The sequence below is a fragment of the Manduca sexta genome, unplaced genomic scaffold (genome assembly GCF_014839805.1).
Source record: "Manduca sexta isolate Smith_Timp_Sample1 unplaced genomic scaffold, JHU_Msex_v1.0 HiC_scaffold_108, whole genome shotgun sequence".
NCBI classification, from domain to species: Eukaryota; Metazoa; Arthropoda; class Insecta; order Lepidoptera; family Sphingidae; genus Manduca; species Manduca sexta.
Genome location: NW_023591909.1, coordinates 1 through 18,299, shown reverse-complemented (window position 1 = coordinate 18,299; position 18,299 = coordinate 1). Strand labels below are relative to the sequence as shown.

Here is an 18,299-nt window from a genome sequence, read left to right as displayed (position 1 = left end):
GTATATTCTACACCGTGTAACGAGAAATGTCATTTCCATTGTTTTACGAAGAAGAAGTTAGAAGGAGTTAATTTCCGTTATAATAATTTCCAATTCCAATTCCAATTTGTTGTGATGACCTGTATTTAATCCATATTATTATTAATGACTCTTAAACCAGTTATTTCAGCTTCTTCCTGTAGCTACAAAGTACAACACAGGGAACAAAGGTACAATATATTTTGTTGTAAATATCTCTAATATGTATAATACTCTTTATAAATAGGCATTGTTTTTTATACATAATTCTTTTTGACTACTGTCATTAAACCTGTTATAAAGTAAAACATAGAAAAATTTTAGTGAACTTCTTAATAAAAACTATGGAATCTTTGTTCAAATTAGTAATTTTACTGAGGAAGAGTAATAATTATCAGATTCATATACAGAAAAGAAATTTACTGAAACATTCTATAAATCACATTTTAGGTAAAAAAGTTATGGACAGATACATGAGACTTCCTTTACCATGTAATAAAGTATTAGCAACATATGTTTGGATTGATGGATCTGGCATAAATATGCGAAGTAAGGACAAAATCCTTCATTGTGTACCATATTCAGCTGATCAAGTACCTCCTGGGCCTTCGATGGTAGTTCTACGGGGCAAGCTACTACCGATAATTCTGATACTATATTGAAGCCTGCCTACGTTTACCGTGACCCGTTCCGTTGTGATCCACATGTGCTTATTATGTGTGAAGTGTATCAGGGCGATGGTCAACCTGCTGCTACAAACAATAGGAAGTACTGCAATGACTTGTGTAATTATCATGCAGCTGAAGAGCCTTGGTTTGGATTAGAGCAAGAATACACCATGCTGGATATGGATGGTTGGGGACTTGGCTGGCCAAAGGGTGGTGGCTTTCCATCTTTTAAATATCAGTTTTCGTATTGTGGAGTAGGCGCAAAATACGTGGTTGGGAGAGATATAACTGAAGGACATGGGAAAGCATGCCTGTATGCTGGTATTGATTTTGAAGGAACTAATGCTGAAGTGATGCATGCGAGCTGGGAGTGGCAGATAGGTACTTCGGTTGGTATCAAAGGGGCAGATGATCTGTGGATGTCGCGTTATATTATGGCGCGCGTAGCAGAAGATTTTGGCGTTGACATTACCTACCATCCTAAACCTATGGGACTCTTACATCCTGGTATAGGCATGCATCACAATTTTAGTACAAAAAGAATGCGATCGGATGGTGGTTTTAAATTCATTGAAGAATGCATAAAAAAATTAGAAGCCAATCATATGAAGCATATGAAAAAATACGGTAATGATGAAACTACAAATAGAATGCGTTTATCAGGGAAATTTGAAACAGCACCTTTCGATAAGTTTTCTTGGGGTGTTGCTAGTAGAAAAGCTTCCATTCGCCTCCAAAGGCACGTGAAGGAAAAAGGTAAAGGCTTTTTAGAAGACAGAAGACCTGCCGGTGATTGTGACCCTTATTTAGTTTGTGGCTTGTTAATGGAAACTTGTTTAGGACCTGCAGCGTCCACGAAATCATCTCCGTGTTCATGTCCAACGAAATGAATTAGGTTTCATTAACAGTTATTTCAAGGTTTTTGAACATTGTTTTGGCGTTTTGTAAATTTAGTATCACTTTCTATAATACATAAAGAGGAAGTTCCCAAAATTGTTTCATTCCTCTGTAGTGTAATGACATTTAAATTTACTGGAGTCAGCTTTCAATCAGTCACGGCGAATGTCGAAAGATGCATCAGTCAGATCTCGTGCATTGGATATTCACCTGCTGAAGATTAAGCCTAAAAAAACCGCTCAGATTCGTACGCACGAAAAACCCATTTACTCTTCTCTACAATCATTAACTTATCCCTTCGCCAGAAAAAAAAGACTAACTAGTAGAAACCTACGATGCCAGTATTGCCAAATATATCCATAATATCACAAAAGTCAGAATCTTTCATGATATTGCGATTTTACGACAGACAATAACAGTGCGGCCGTAATATATTGAATCCGATCAACATGTCGTTATTCAGTAATAAATACAGAACAGCTCTAGCACGATATTATTATAGTTATTCACGCTTAGGAGTGAACATCTATAATAATATAGTAAAAACTTAACTCTTTTTTTACAAGTAAATGCAGAAATCACTAAATATATTTGGATGAAATTTGGCACGCGCATGTTTCATATTGTCCTAGACTAATATATTCGCTACTTTTTATCCTAATGATTTACTCTCAGAGTATTCGTTTATTTTAAATCTGATTTTGAGATAAATGGTGTAGACGTGGTACAGATGGTGCTATGGAAAAATATAAAGATTTAGTGACTTTTGTAGCGGGAAAGCCACGAGTAAAATCTAGTAAGTCTAGTAATATAAAAAAAATATTTTTACTTAAAACCATCAATCAAATTCTTGGTAATTTCTATACAATAATTCATGCAAATAGTCGATTCATAATATTCTTCGAAGAAATGTTTTTAAGTCTTTGCTTATAAGTAAACATACAGACAGACATCCTAACATTTCATAAAACTTTTGCAAATAGTAACATTACATTTATTATAATCGCAAGTTTAGAATTATAAATAATTTATAAATTACAGTTATCTTATAAATAATAATAATATAATAATATTGGATATATTTTATAAAGTATATTACATTTATCGGCAAGTAGGTCGCATGTTAGACTTACGTCGAGAATGTCAACTTGTTTTATTTGTTGGTGATGTACCATAGACAAAGTTTTTAAAAAAGTGTTCCGCCATCTCCAATCTTTTCTCTATTCCTTTCGTCATATGGCGTAGTAGTGTGTTCGTTTTGTCCGCCATATTAAATGAAATCAATAAAATAAGACAAAATGTCGCCTTACTAAAGTGTGTGAAAATAATCCAATAACATCCAGTTCTAGTGTGATTAAATCATCAAGAGGATCACAATGGAGAATTCCTACGGTGTGGGAGTCGTGAACAGATATGCTCTTTTCTTGGACGATGAGTCCGATCCTCTTGATGCGTTAAAAGCGCGTGAGCAGGCGAAAGAGCTCAAAAAGAAGACCAAAGATGCCGAAAAAGAGAACAAAGGCAAACCTGAGGTGAAACCCGCCAAAGGCGGTACTGCTCCCGCCCGGAAGGGAATCAAGGAGACTCAAAATGTGAAGTCTCAGGACATCAAGAGCGGCGAACAACTAAAGAGCAAGGGCCCAGCACGGCCGAATGAGCGCAATGCGGAACGCCCGCCGCCTCGCCGCCGTGAAGACCGGCCGCAGAACGGCACCGTGGAGAACAAGGAAGGGGTGCCGCGGCCTCCAAGACGTGAGTTTGGAGACCGTCGCCCCAACTTCGAGCGGCGCAACTTCAGCGACAATCCCGAAGGTGCAGAGCGCCGGGGACCGAGACCGCCGCGTGAGCCTCGCGACGGACCGCGCGGGCCGCGGCCTCCCTATGACAATCGGGGCAAGCGCGAGTTCGACAGGAGATCGGGATCCGACAAGACCGGCGTGAAACCGGTCGACAAGCGCGAGGGCGCCGGCCCGCACAACTGGGGCACGCTCAAGGACGAGATTGATGAGTTTAACAAGACGGGCTCCGAGGGCGAGGCGACAGAAGAGAAGGCGCCAGAGGCTGGCGCCGGCGATGGACAGCAGCCCGAGCCGGAGCGCGCCGCCCCCACCGAGGAGGAGCCGCGCGAGCTCACCCTCGACGAGTACAAGGCGCTGCGCAACGCACAGCGCACCCAGCCGCAGTACAACCTGCGCAAGGCCGGCGAGGGAGAGGACCTCAGCCAGTGGAAGAACTTGGTGATGCTCGAGCGTAAGAAGGAGGGCGAGCGCGGCGAGGACGAGGACAGCGACGAGGAATATGACCTGTCGGACTATCCGCAGCGTGTGGGCCGCCAAAACGCGTGCTCGGCATTGAGTTCACGTTCAACGACCAGGCGCGGCGCGGCGGCCCAGGTGGACGCGGGCGCGGACGCGGTCGTGGTCGCGGCAGGGGCGCTCCGCCCCGCGAAGAGCCGCAGCCCGAGGAGCGTCCAGTGCTGCGCCAGACCACGGCGCCGCCTAAGGTGGACGACAGCAAGGACTTCCCCTCTCTCAGCTAGACTCGCAGTGAGCCTTCGCTCTTCTCCCTTTCGAAACTACGATAGAGTTACAAATTAAATATTGTACCGTTATTTTTGAAGTAAATATACAAAATATTTACATGAGCGTGTATTATAATTACATTGTGTTGTCAATGTAGATGTTGACAGTTTATTCGTGAATCGACTTGACTTATTTGGGTTTATGATAGGGGGTTGACTTATTGCGCTCAAGCACCGCCCGGTCGCAGTGGAGGGGGAGGATATTTTTAAGTTTTAATTTTGAATACACTGCTAAACAAATAATGCATCTAGTTACAGTAGCTTTTATTATATTGTAATCACAGCTTTCATTTAACTTGAGAATTAAGATTTTAAACTGCAGACTGTGACATGCTATAATTAAATAACTCCGTCACAACTTAGTATAGTAATTTGTGAAAAAAATAACCCTTGTTGCATTTTATAACAAGATGAGTTTGTGTTGACAAATGCAGACTTCGGGAACTGTAAATAGTATATGTTTAAAAGATAAGGTTTTAAAAATACAAGGTTGATTTTTGTTGTTACACGAATTTCTTGGAAAATAAACATTTTGTATGTGTGATATTTTTCTTCATTATTTTCATAAATTCAGTGCATTATTACCTTTCTTTTCCTGCTAGTCATTCCTCCCCTTGATTGCCTACGCAAGGGTGTCAACTATCTTAATCTGCTTTTATTAAATATATGCAAGATCATGTTTTGTAATAGGTGGGCGTGGGGAGTGGGTGTGATTTCACAATCTGTTCTTGGTTTGTGGTTAGCCCACTGCTGCTCATGTTGCTCATAATATTGGGTAAATCAAACAAATATTTGTAAGTAATGTTGTATATTGACACATTTCACCATTTTTCACACAAAACAATTTATTTAAAATTCACCCACAAGAAACACATACACAAATAGTTAAATATTCAACACAATATAGCTATTACTTACAAAAATAAACATTAAACATACACTATGTATTGTAATGGATACTTAAGCACAATAAATAAGTTATTTATTTACATTTGAAATACAAATTTGGTGGTTTGTTCTAAGAACTGCATGTAAAATTATATTCATATGGGAAATAATACATAGTGATACAAGTTCATACAGAAAAATTACTACTAATAACAAAGGAACATCAACATTTGCACATCACAAGTACACATTGTTTTGTATGTTGTCGAGTTAGCAAGGGGTTGCAGCGCTGTGCTCCCCAAACATGCGAGGAAAGCTAGAAGACAGAGGTTTGGAATGCCAGTACCACCAGTAACCAGTCCTTCTCCGTTTACTGTAATATACACAACTGACTAGGGCTCTCGTACGTAATCCTCCTATATCTGCTGAATTTGAATTCATGAGCAAAATTTATAATACTTTGTTGAAATACTTATTTTCCATAACTCACATTGAAGTATTTGCTACTGTACCAATAAATTAAACATCCTTATGAAGGGTCATAGATAGGTTACATTTACGATATAATTATAAATTAGTGACGTAAAGCGTAATATCTAAACACAGGACTTGAGTCCCGTTCACAGCCACAGTATACATTCACTTACAATAAAAGCGTTAATAAAGTACAAACCTCGTAGGATAAGTGGCTATTTAGTTACAACAATAAATATCTAGGCACATCTACTTTATGTTTCACTCCCTACACTATCTTTGTCCTTCGTCTGCCTTATCAATTGACTATTATTTACATTGACAACAAAAGTGTTTATATTAGTCACGATTATTTACAGCTGCTTATGCGTTTTCAATACGTTCGCGAGGTCACCGAACTCGCCGATAATCCTTATCGGATGTAGATTTTCAGTATTGGCCAGTGAGTACTGAACGCTAATTAAGTCTACCGCGACCTACATTACTGCGGTTCGTGCGAGCCGCCGAAGCGTTCTACGATTTGCACGGAACAATAAATCTAGACCAAAAGATATCGCCGCCGCTTCACTCGATGCCGAACGTGTTGGTTTCTTCGACGGCCAACAGCAGTTTCTCGTGCAGCAGCTGCGGCGTGGGGTAGGGCGGCAGGTCGAGCCGGTTGAAGCAGGTGTGGGCGCGAGGCAGCGACTCCACGCGGCCCCAGCGCTCGATGCAGAACCGCCGCGGACCCGTCGACCCGCGCAGCGCCGAGAACCCCTCGTACGGGATCGACGACGTGCCCGTCACGAACTGCACCAGCCGCAGACGCTGCTCGTTTGTGAATCTGCAATCACCATGCAGTTTAAATAAACAGATCCAATTACGACAGTGCAATGGCACCAAAATATTAAAACAAAATTTTGATTAATCTGATATATACAAATAGCAATATTATTTTACTAGAACTGAGAAGCAAAGGGGCAGAGAAATAGTAGAACTTTATCTCATGTTGATTATGGTGCAAACTATTTCCGTTACTATTGCTTCGGAAAACTCCAACATTTGTAATCCGGGTCGAGTGTGGCACAGAGTGCATACCTGTCGATAGCCTGCCAGAACCATATGATGACGGGGTGCGCGTCGTGGTAGCCGCCGCGGTACTCGGTGTTGGCACGCCAGTCCGCCACGTCGAGCTCGGGCGCGCCCGCGATCACCAACTCCAGCTCGCGCGCGTCGAACGCCGCCACCAGCCGAGGGTCCACCACCTGACGGAACGACCATCACATTTTAAACCATGTATTTTACGATACACACACAAACAACAAATAATGTATAAAGGCACACAGCTAACAATATTATACAATGAATTTGTAGCTATGTGTGATCGGAGGGTTATATAATTTACATGACTATTACCATTTTATATGATATTCGACCCACATGAGACACTGACAAACATCTAAAAATATATACGTATAAGTTTAGGGTCTGCCAACAAATGATTTTAAAAAAAATATAAAAAAGTTAGTAAACAATTCAATGGGCAAATCTGACACCTAGTACATGATCTACCCTATCCGTTATAAACCGTAATGCCAAGAGAATACAGCTTCTAGAAATGTAGGATAATATACAACTATTGAACCTATACACAAGGAATAAAAGAACTACACAAACTAATAATCAACATCTATCAAATCTTACCTCGTGGAACCCTCGTACAAGCCACTCGGTCTGCTCCGCGACTCCCCTCTCGACCCTCCACCGCACGACCCTCTCCAGGTACTCCTTCTTGTTCCTCTCCGTGACGGCTATGTCCCTCCCGCCGGGCTTCAGTTCCCGTTCCAACACCCGCCCGTCGGCGAGACGTTCCGAAACCGCAAATGTTAGCTCGAGTGATGACACGCAACGCGCGGACTGTTGGAAATATGAAAATGTTATTTAGAGAAGATTACCAGAAAATCAGTTATTTCATATTGTCTTCCTTTAAGCTTTATTAGGTCATATTCATGGATCATAAATAGGTAATTACTGTTGTTTGTTGTTACTGTAAGTTACGCACTTAGTGCAAGTATACCATTACAGATGGCGCTGTTCCATAAAATGACAAATTTTATTTTTTAATAATAGGCATGTAACTTGATCTGCCTCGTTTGGATAGCGTGCACTCAATTCTAGTTTGGTATAGGTTTGCAAGACACTCAGGAGGTCGTAATTTTTTTATTTAGGCATCGCAATTCTAATATTTGAGTGTACATTGGGAGGCTTGCGGTCATTTGTCCAGTAAGTACTGGGCGCCATACCTGCAGCCAGCGCAGCGAGGCGGCGAACTGTGCGTCGAGCGCGTCGACGTCCTCGAGCGCGGGCGGCAGGCGCAGCAGCGCGCGGTACAGCGCGCGCGTGAACCACGCCTCCAGCAGGTACCCGTGCACCAGCGCCAGGCCCAGCACGCGCCCCGAGAAACGGAACCTGCGCCATACTGCACTGTTAGCACGCCGGCATCAAACAACAAATAGGAAGGCATACAAATTATAAATATCTCGGGATTGCAAGACAGGGAAATGTCCTGCCATAGTGTCGTATTTGGTAATATGCCCACGGGTTACTGAATCGGGGAGCTTGGTCGGACAAAGTAGGCACCTGCACGCAGGCAATACAGGGTAGCAAAAATTGAGTGACCTATACTAATGGATTATATATCGATTTCTTGTGGTGACGTCTTTTATTAGTAACGCAAAACTTAACTAAGCCTACTTGTCATTATAGAAAAATATTAGAACACGGCGATTCTCGTGGTTTATTCACAAAAAAGTCACAAAAACGCACTGATTTTCTTTTAGTTGATGCCCAAAGAAGACAAAAGTAGAGTACGTTAATAACAAAAAAATTAAATCCAAGCCCGTTACGTAATACCATTTGAACAGTTCACGTACGGTCTTGGCGTTAGTTACACATCAGTTAAAACATTGTAACTCGATCTCGGGTTACATTTTCGACTTATGTTACTGAGAGACGCGACAAAAAATCCGTGCACAGCTGGGAATGTACGCGTGTTTGTTTGTTACGTTTGTTGTAACTCTACACCTAAATTGTTATGGTCCGCAATGACACTACAAAGGGTTTTATTTTAACAGAATATAGAGGGCGCTGATTGCTTATCAATCTAGGCCCAGGGCTACAGTCCAAAAAGCCTTCATGGTAGATCCGCGGCAGGATGCCCATTCATTATTATAGCAATTCCAGTGCTAAACTGGCTCTCAGCCATACACTTTACAATTATCATGAATATTTGAGAATAAAGTGCGTCGCTCATTCAATGACTACACTCGATGATAATGTAATCAAGTGCTCTTATATTGTATGAAACAATTCACATAATGCATTGTCTGGACAACAATAATCTATATTCATACAAAAATCAATGGACACGCGTCAACGACGACACGCCACGGCAGTCGATATTATCGCATGGCATTTGAATAATGACATTATTTGGGACTGGAGCTAATTTTATGTTAAATCGATATTGGTAATATTACAAGGTGTCTATATTTTAATACACAATATGCTTTGTCTCATTGTTCTAATTCTGTACCAGCAAGTTCTCAAATTTAATTCACAATAAAAAGTAAGTTTGTAATAAAAAGAAAATTTCCAAACGTAGACACCATTCTAACTAATGAAACAAACCTATTTATCATAATAAAAGTGATAAGCTAAGTACCTAGTCTTGCCATAAATATTGTAATAAAGAAAAAAGAAAATTGTTAACTGCAAATAACATTTATTACTTTTACAGTGTGTCAGTTTAATACATAAATATAAAACAATTAAAAATATAAAAAGCTTATTCGAAGTGGTCTCCATTGGCTGCAATACAGTCCTTTAAACGATGAGGCCAGTTATCAATAGAAGCACGCACTCTTTCCATGGGAAAATTCTTCACTGCCAATCGTATAGATTGTTTTAGGGACTCCAAATTATCATGGCGTTTAGAGCAAGCTGTACTCTCTAAAACTGACCACAAATCATAATCCAGCGGATTAAGATCGGGACTAGACGACGGCCAGTCTTCAGCTCTGATGAAGTCCGAAACGTTCGATTCCAACCAAGACTGCGTGGACCGAGCTTTATGACCCGGCGCCGAGTCTTGCTGGAAGGACCATACTTGGTTATTGAACATGGTGATGTTAAGGGGCTTAACTACCTTCTCAAGAATGGTATCTTGATACACTTGTGCCGATGTTTTGATACCTTTTCACAAAAATATGGCTCAGTCACTCCTTCATAGCTAACACCCCACCAAACCATCACTGAAGTCGGATAATGTCCACGTTGCACTCTGTCGACTAATTGGGAAGCTTCCTTAGAGCTTTGAGCATAAATACGGTCATTTTGTTTGTTAAAATGTTGCTCAATTGTAAAAATTTTCTCATCCGTAAACAAAATTTTTCTGTGACCTCCCTTTGCGTACCGCTTCAGTAGTTGTTTCGATTTTACCACCCTATTCTTCTTTAAATTATCAGTTAAGAAATGGCCAGTGCGTCTCTTATAGGCTGCAAGTCCTAAGTCATCTTTTAAAATACGCGACATGGTTCTAGGTGCTATCTTCATTTCCCGAGATAAAATCTTTTGCTTTCGGACAGGATTTCTTCGAATTCTTTCCCTTACTGCTTTGACCACCTTTTTCGTACGAACACTACGTGGACGGCCAGATCTTTTCTGTCACAAACAGAGGAGGTCTCATTGTACCTATTAATAGCCCGGTACACAAACATTTTACTAATACCAAGTGTATGGAGAGTTTTAAAAATTGCATTTGGCTCCATACCTACTTTGTGTAATGCTATCACAGCGATTCGGTTCTCTTTATCACCCCACACCATTTTAATATCGCAAAATATTTTACAATGTATTGGCGCCAAAATGAGAAAACACAATGAACAATCGTATAAAAATGACAGATTCGAAATTCAAATGTAATATTTTTTTATAATTAAGTGTAACAGTATTTATGGCCAGACTAAGTATATATTTTTTATGTAAAAAAATACATTTACCTTATAAATATAAATATTTATAGCACTTTTAATCAAATTATTATCATGATGCACTAATGACGGATGTTAAAAGCGTAGATATCAAAATATCCAAATTAAAATTGGTTCTTTGAACGTTCTTGTGAGATGACCCTACGCCTTGCCAAAGAGATAGAAAAAAGATGACCCTAAAATTTTAAATTAAATATTGTAACAATTCAACCCGAACAACTTTATTTCCTTCGCCGAACGACACGGCGTAATCTTTGTCAAACTATAGAATGTCATACTATAGACAATATTTATATTTAACGATATTAAATTCAATATACGAGCTAATTAATCTTAAAATATTAAGTTTAACTTACTACTTTATTTATGACATAAAAAAAATTATAATCTATACTTCGTAGTATAATAATTACAGTAAAATTATAATTTATTCACATTTAAGAATTACTTACGGAAGCATTAGGTGTTCGGGGACATAAAGCAACTGGTTTTAATGTAATTCGACACAAAAATGGTTATCCTGATTAATGTCGCGATTCGTGAAGTAGTAAATTTAATGAGCAAGACCGCAGTTACGGTGTTTTTGGCAATATCCTGCCAAGTGTTAAGTAATGGGCCATTTGAAATCAAAATATCGACCACGACAAAAAGTGATATAAAAAATTAGGCTATGTCTAAAAATTCAATTTGTGTGATTCATAACAAAAAATAGGAAACAACGTGTAGTGGTCTAGTTTGGGAGTTAGTGTTGCAATTAACATTTGTATGCAAGTTTTTTTTGTTACATACAACACATTACGTACGCTGAATTGCAATTACAAAACTATTTACTATATATACCTATACATATTATATAGCTTTGTAATTTATTTTACGTTTATTTGCAACGTATTTTAGTTTAAATGTAATGAACATTATATTTCTCCTGTTATCTTACTATATTATTCATTGGCGAATGTTCTTGAACATGTGTCGATGGATTACCATAACATACTCTTTTTCATCAGACTATTTCATAGACACCGGTTCAGCCACCTCTATGGCAGAGTTAACCCGTAACGCGACCGGGTTACGTCTTCTTTGTTAAATTAACGTGATATTCTGTACGCCAATTTATATTGTGTTAAACGTGACGTCATGAGTTATGTGCTGTCAAAAAAAAAATACTTGTGGCAAAGATAATAAGGTCCCAGGTGGCGTTATGGATAGTTACTGTAATTTAGACACTTTTGCAGCGAGAAAGGCTTTTCATGTGGGCGAAGCCGTGAACCATACCTAGTTTAATATAAATGCGATATATTAATTAGATAAACTCCGTGGTATAATATGCGAATAAACATCCCTAGTTACTATTATTTACGATACAAGACTTGTATATGTAATATTATGTGACCATGCAGTTCTTTATTTTAATAAAACGTATCTTATAAATCCAATCATCACTAAATATTAGAGTTCTCAGATTTATTTTTAATTTATCAATGGCTCTGATAATAACTTTAATCAAAATGTTTCATTATAAAAAATGAACACCAATTGAAATTGTTAACCATATTTCGCTTCACATAAGATTAAAAATGCATGAAGCTAGTAATGAGTTGTAAAAACAATACAGTTCCAACACTTTGGGAAGTGGTAATGAATGTGACATTAAAATACAATTTAAAATGTAAAGGAAGTTCTCACGATACTTTGCTACGCGTCCTGGCAATGAGCAATTTTGTATTCATTCATATATGACAATATTGGCAAAAAAATTACATACCAACATTATACAATCTATAATACCCTTTAAAAAAATATAATTTAAAAAATAAAAATATTTAACGTATGTAATGTTGTGGCGCAAGACATAAGCGGATGACAGTAAACTTCTTTGATAAAATATAATATCCTGAGAAATTATGAGTCTGGAAGATTTAATTTATATCATAAGAATTATATTCTTTATATTTTGTGTGGACCGGTATGATCTCCGTTGAACACCTGTTCCGCCTGGTCAATGATAAAGAGAAATACAAGAAGCTGACGGCTAATCTTCGACAATGAAGAGGCACTTAAAGAAAAAGAAGAATATTTTGTGTTGTTAACGTCATAAAGATGTGAATTTTAATATAATATTTTAAATAATTAACACATTAAATTTAGCCCAGCTGAACAAACACTATAGTTTATTCTAGAATCTAGAATAAGTAATTTCGAGAGAACCGATGTTAAAAATAAATTCGATATTGACTTAATTACGACAATTGGCACGCTAACATAATAATAACGCGTGTTGTGTGGTAAATGGTAATGGAGGATAATAATCAGGGTGCATAATAGTGTTTCGTGTTAGTATTGATCGACATAATAAGATAATAATGAACTACCGTTTCTGTGACCAGGAAGTGGAACAGAAGGCTACTAAGATCATTACAGCATATTATTCGGTTGACAACAAGAAGTATGTGGACATGATGACGTGATTCATTTGTATTGTTTTTAACTAAATATATTTAGTTAAAAATATTATATTTTCAGGGTTTATAATTAATGCAAAAATCAGCAGAAAATATAACCCCTATACCTACCATTCGTGGTGGTTATCGACGAAGGCGGACATCGGTGAGACATGCACGGTGTACGTGTCGTTCGCCGAGTACTCGAACAGTCCATAGTAAGGGTTGAACAGTTCTCTTGACAACAGGAAGAAGAACTCCCGACTCGGTCCGCCGTAGTCCAGGCCTTCCTCGCCGTCCCACAGGACGCACAACTTGCCCTTTTGCAACTCCTTCTTGCCACATGACATGATGCGTCGGAATGCATCTTCTAAAAGATGCTCTCTTCGAATATGTAATCTGGAATTATTTATTAAGATATTATAAATTACTCCAGAAATTGAAATGCAAAAACGTAAGTTATTTAGTAAAATAAGATTGAGACTGATTAGAAAAGTGATTTCTGATTCAAATGTTATTTTAATTTTCAGATTAGAGAACATTTGTTACTTACTTGAGTTTCCCGGGTCCCTGGCCGTATCCTTTGCTCTCAAGTTTGCGATAGAAAGCCCGCAGCTTGGCCTCGAAGTCTCGCCGCTGCGGCGCGGGCGCCCGCGTGCTGCGCGCGGCGGCGGGCGAGGCGGCGGGGGACGCGCCCGCTGTCGCCGCCGCGCTCGCGCCGCTCGTTGGACCACACCCGCCCGCCGGCACATAGCTCATAATCTCCTGCTCGAACAGGCTGCACAACAAACACACACCCCGTTAGGCACCACAATAAACATTTAAAGTCCGCTACTTCGAGCTCAGGGTAACAATAACAAAAACGTTCCAAGAAAACCAAAATGCTCCAGTGAGTTCGACGAAATATTGATTATTTACAAACGGAAGCAGACGGGAGATGAAAGGCCACTGATATTGCGTATACGCATAAAATAACTTTGAATTTACAAAATAATGCATCTCAGACGAGAATTGGTCATCAGTACATGTAAGTATTGATAGGTTTCTAAACAACGCATAAAGACGCATATTCCGATCATAACCTGCAGCACATCAACTTTCATTGTTCGAACCACTAAGGTGAATCACTTCAACAATCGTTATAACAATAATGGAGTATGTATGTAGGTTATGTTAACATATAATTATGGAGCAATAACTTTTATTGATCAATATAGTAAACAGAGGGTAAAACGTGCCACCTTATCGCGTCCGTTAGCATAAAAATAATGTACACAGTTTTACGAACTTGTACTCTGGATACGTCTAATATCCATTGATAAAAATAAAGTATTTACAAATATCAATATACAGTTAATTAAAAGAACTGCTGCTAATCAAATAGTACTTTTTGTTTTTAAAGACCCAAATGTAGCCAATTGAGAAGTAACTCAATTTGACCGCGTATGCTATCAAGTTAAAATATGCTCAATGATCTAAACGGGGCTAATTGAGTTAGTCGTTTGTGAAACGATTTAGCACGTAGAATTAATGTGCGCCCTACAAGTGAATTATTTGATACATACCCGACTTTGTGTTTACTAATAAGTGTGTAATTTGTATCCATTCGAAGATAAGCCGGTGATAAATTAGAGCACACTTATATTAATCAAAAAGGAACGTTATGAAAGTGGTATTCAAGGATTGAATTTATTCGAGAACATTAATAATTATGAACAAATAAAAAACGAATACAAAAAATATCTATGTAGAGTGTTGGATTCTAGGATCACTTTAACGTAATTTCATATTAACCAAATTGATTACAGATATTCCAGTGATTTTGTTTTTATCCATCCAATGCCAATTCTATATTTGTGATAATGGGCGTCTAAAACACTTAAAAACACCGATGATGGTTTACCAAACTCAGGGTAAAACGATACTCCTACACATACCTTAGAAGGCCCATAATCCCATATGTGACTCCAAAACACACATTTACGTACATAATCATCTCCGTTGACCTTGTTCTGTAAAATGTGCATATTTGAAAGTGAGTCCCGTCCATTATTTAACAGAGCGTGAACTATAAAAGTATAATAAGCGTGTGATGGTCTACGTTCAGAGAGTGTGAAACTGGCTCGATGATGGGACCTCTTGTTAATTGCTTAATGTAGATATGCGTGACATCTTTAGTGATCACTTCCGTTAGGTTTAATGTGAGTTTTTAATACTAGTACTACTTCACAACGTTTTTGGAATGATCTCCAAGTATGAAATAATGGAAGGACAGAGATCAATGATAGAGAACGGTTTATAGAACTTCAATAACTGATGGGATGAAATGTAGGGCTTTTAAATATGTGTAATACAATAATTGGAAAATTTAAAACAATTGAGATAAAGTGAATAAATGATTCGAATATACCAAACATTTTTTTTTTAATATATCTTACAAAAACAAATGTGACCTCGAAGCTTTCGCACTTAGCCCATATCTCACACGTCTTTTCCACTATCAAAACTGTGAATAACGGTAACAATTATTTTCCACATAACTGTTTACGCCCAAAAATAGTCCATCGCGTATATCGTAGGGCCAGTTGAGACCGTTGCTGGTGAAATATAACCACGGCCAAAATGCCCACCAGGTGCAATGAACCGTGATAGATTATATCCAAAAAGATGCGAGGCAAGGCCGGCGCATTAGACAGAGACAAGAGTACCAACGGATAAATTAGGGTTGGCAATTTTACTTTGCTTAAATGCTGATAACATCAGTTAATGCTAAAATCACTTAGGTTTTGTAAAGTTTATTTCGATGTGTGATTTTAGTCTCACTTACATTTTTTGTTTCGTTCTTTAACATCGCGCTATTTTCACGTCTTATTCAACGTTAAAAATCTCATTTTACTCCTTTCCAACAAATCTATCTATACAACTGTAGCTACACGTTTGACAACCCTACATCATTCGGACCTCTAGGCTAGTAATACCCGTAATCGATTTAGGAGAGCGGGAGATTTGGAACCGCAACGCCCCGCGCGCCCTCTCCGCGTTCTCTAATTAGTGTAATAGTTTCATTTGGGCGCGTATTCTCCACGCTGACTTTTATAAATTGTGACACGAGCCAAATATGTTTTTTTATAGACGCATGAGGTTTAATTACATAAGATTTTGCTAACGTGTTTTGATTACATAAGCTTAATTATGTGTATACCTTACAGGGAAATATTTTGTTTTAATTATAATGACATTATATTAGGAAAATAAAGGTTATCGTGTTACAGCTATTGTAACTTTTTTGGACCGGATCAAAGACATTGACGAACGATTGGGGTGACAGCTTTGCTTTCAGACTGAATATAGGCAGGGGATGCATGCATGCATGCATGCAGAGCATTGGTGAGTTATTGTGAGATATCTTTAGAATCTGCTCAGTATCGGCCAGGTGTCTAGAAGGTATACGTGGACCCTTTCACATCATGGGACGGACACGGCAAAACGTGGGTACCGTATCCACATCTCTGTTTACTCCTTTGAGGATAGAGGACACCTCTAATGCAAGTATTTTAAATTTAAGAACGGCAAAATATCATAGAATAGCTATAGCTTTGCTTTTCAACCGTGTAGCTGATAAAGTTGTTACAAACTTGGACAGAATTACATACCGTCACCCAATTTAACAAATCAAGGACCAAAATTGATTAACGCGCAGTCACGTCTGCCAATACACAGCCATACCATTATGACCTTTTGTGGAAACCTTCGCTTTATTTTCATTACTTATACCAATTGCCCGCGTGGTCGCCTAACACCAGTTGATTAGAGTTAACGTTGCCGGCAATTCTTTCGTGGTTGTAACAGTTGCTCTGCCTACCCATCGAGGGACAGAGGCGTGATTATTTGTCGTTTATAATGAGAAGGGGCATTACGTGTGGCGCGTGTCTAATGCGCGACGTGTTGATGGCTGCGGCGATTGATTGTTCGGCTGTCAGCCGTTTTGACAATGTTAATTGAGGAAACGGCGACCATTGTGAGTGACAATAGAAACGTACTGCCACGGGTAGTGCTTAAGTGCTAAATATTGCGAGATAAATTCGTTAATTATATGTCTGTGAAAAAGGTTTTTTTTTATAATAAAGTAGTTTTGGTCGCGGCTGCATCCGCATATTCAGGGAGCACTCAGAAACAGCTTCATATCGCATGAAGTGTTTTCAGAATCAGCAGTAGTTCTAGAAATTAAGGCGTTTAAACATAAAAATTAAAACAACTTCTTCAGTTTTACAGTAGGATAAATAACAAGCAAAGTCCGCATCTCTGGCTCACATACATATTAGCATCAGAGTTATCAGGCTAAAAAAATTTTCGGTCTGACACACAAACCCGAAAGAGATATTTGCGACTAAGAAACATTCACTCCGAACTTGCGGTCTCCTCGCCGCCCCACATCCCGTTGTGCCACGAACCCATCAAAATAGTTCCGAAGCACGCAACGCGTTTCGTCGCGTACGAGTCAACGCTACAAAGGCTGGTCGCGGTCATTATGTAAGCATCCGGCACATCTTCGGCATATATCATCGAAACGCGACCGATCGCAGTTAATGAGTGTCGGAGCGGTCGCCGCGAGCGCGGGCGGCGCACGCGCTACGGGCTTGTCTGGTGTTGCCATGACAGTTAGTACGAACTCTGATATTGTAATGAAAAAAAAAAAAATTATATGTGACCGAAAAAATTGTATTTCATTATTTTCGCCGCATACTACTTCGATTCTTGTGGTATACGCACAATTTTCTTAGTTTATGGAATTAGTAGATCTTCGTTAAATTGTTACATGTACAAAGAATCAACAAGATTTTGGAGTCGGCATTAAACTGTAGGAACAATGCGTACTAAAAATAAAAAAACTGGACATCCACCAAAAGCTGAGACGCGGCAACACCAGACACATCCCAGCGCAGCGGAACAGGTGCGCGTTCACCAAATGCGCTCCATTGTGCGGAGATTTCCGATACCCTCGAAGATAACGCCGACGCGGGTAGTTGACGTCTTGATCCACGTCAGGGTGAGTCGGATGACGCGGCATCAGATGCGTATCTCTGGTAGTTATTTAATTAACAGCGGCCGTGTTCCGCTCGGCGAGCGTCCCGAGGGCCGCGTGTTTATTTCGTAAGACAAAAGAGTGGCCTATATTTTATAGGTGCGTTCGGTAAACAGTGGAGCGCGGGAGGGCCACTTTCACTCAATCTGTGGAGGAGTTATACTCGGCTATATTTCATTCGAGCGCACCTGTCGCCGCACCCCGCTTAATGCTTTAAAA

At 39.2% G+C, this 18,299-nt stretch overlaps 2 protein-coding genes and 1 pseudogene across 2 annotated transcripts; 2 read left to right on the top strand and 1 right to left on the bottom strand.

The window, feature by feature from the left end:
* The first annotated feature begins 20 nt into the window (after positions 1-20).
* Positions 21-1,679, top strand: LOC119191134 (annotated as a pseudogene).
* Positions 1,680-2,793: 1,114 nt separating this feature from the next.
* On the top strand, positions 2,794-4,708 carry LOC115443109 (plasminogen activator inhibitor 1 RNA-binding protein). The gene is given in 2 exon segments (XM_030168382.2): positions 2,794-3,914; positions 3,917-4,708. Coding segments are annotated over 2 exon segments (1,161 nt in total). The 5' UTR covers positions 2,794-2,959; the 3' UTR covers positions 4,123-4,708.
* A 597-nt stretch (positions 4,709-5,305) lies between these two features.
* Positions 5,306-13,775, bottom strand: LOC119191133 (E3 ubiquitin-protein ligase HECW2; the record flags this gene model as incomplete). Its single annotated transcript, XM_037445020.1, is given in 6 exon segments — positions 5,306-6,349; positions 6,604-6,770; positions 7,210-7,422; positions 7,809-7,974; positions 13,130-13,396; positions 13,551-13,775. Coding segments are annotated over 6 exon segments (1,297 nt in total), but the record flags the coding sequence as incomplete, so codon positions are not given.
* Positions 13,776-18,299: the final 4,524 nt, after the last annotated feature.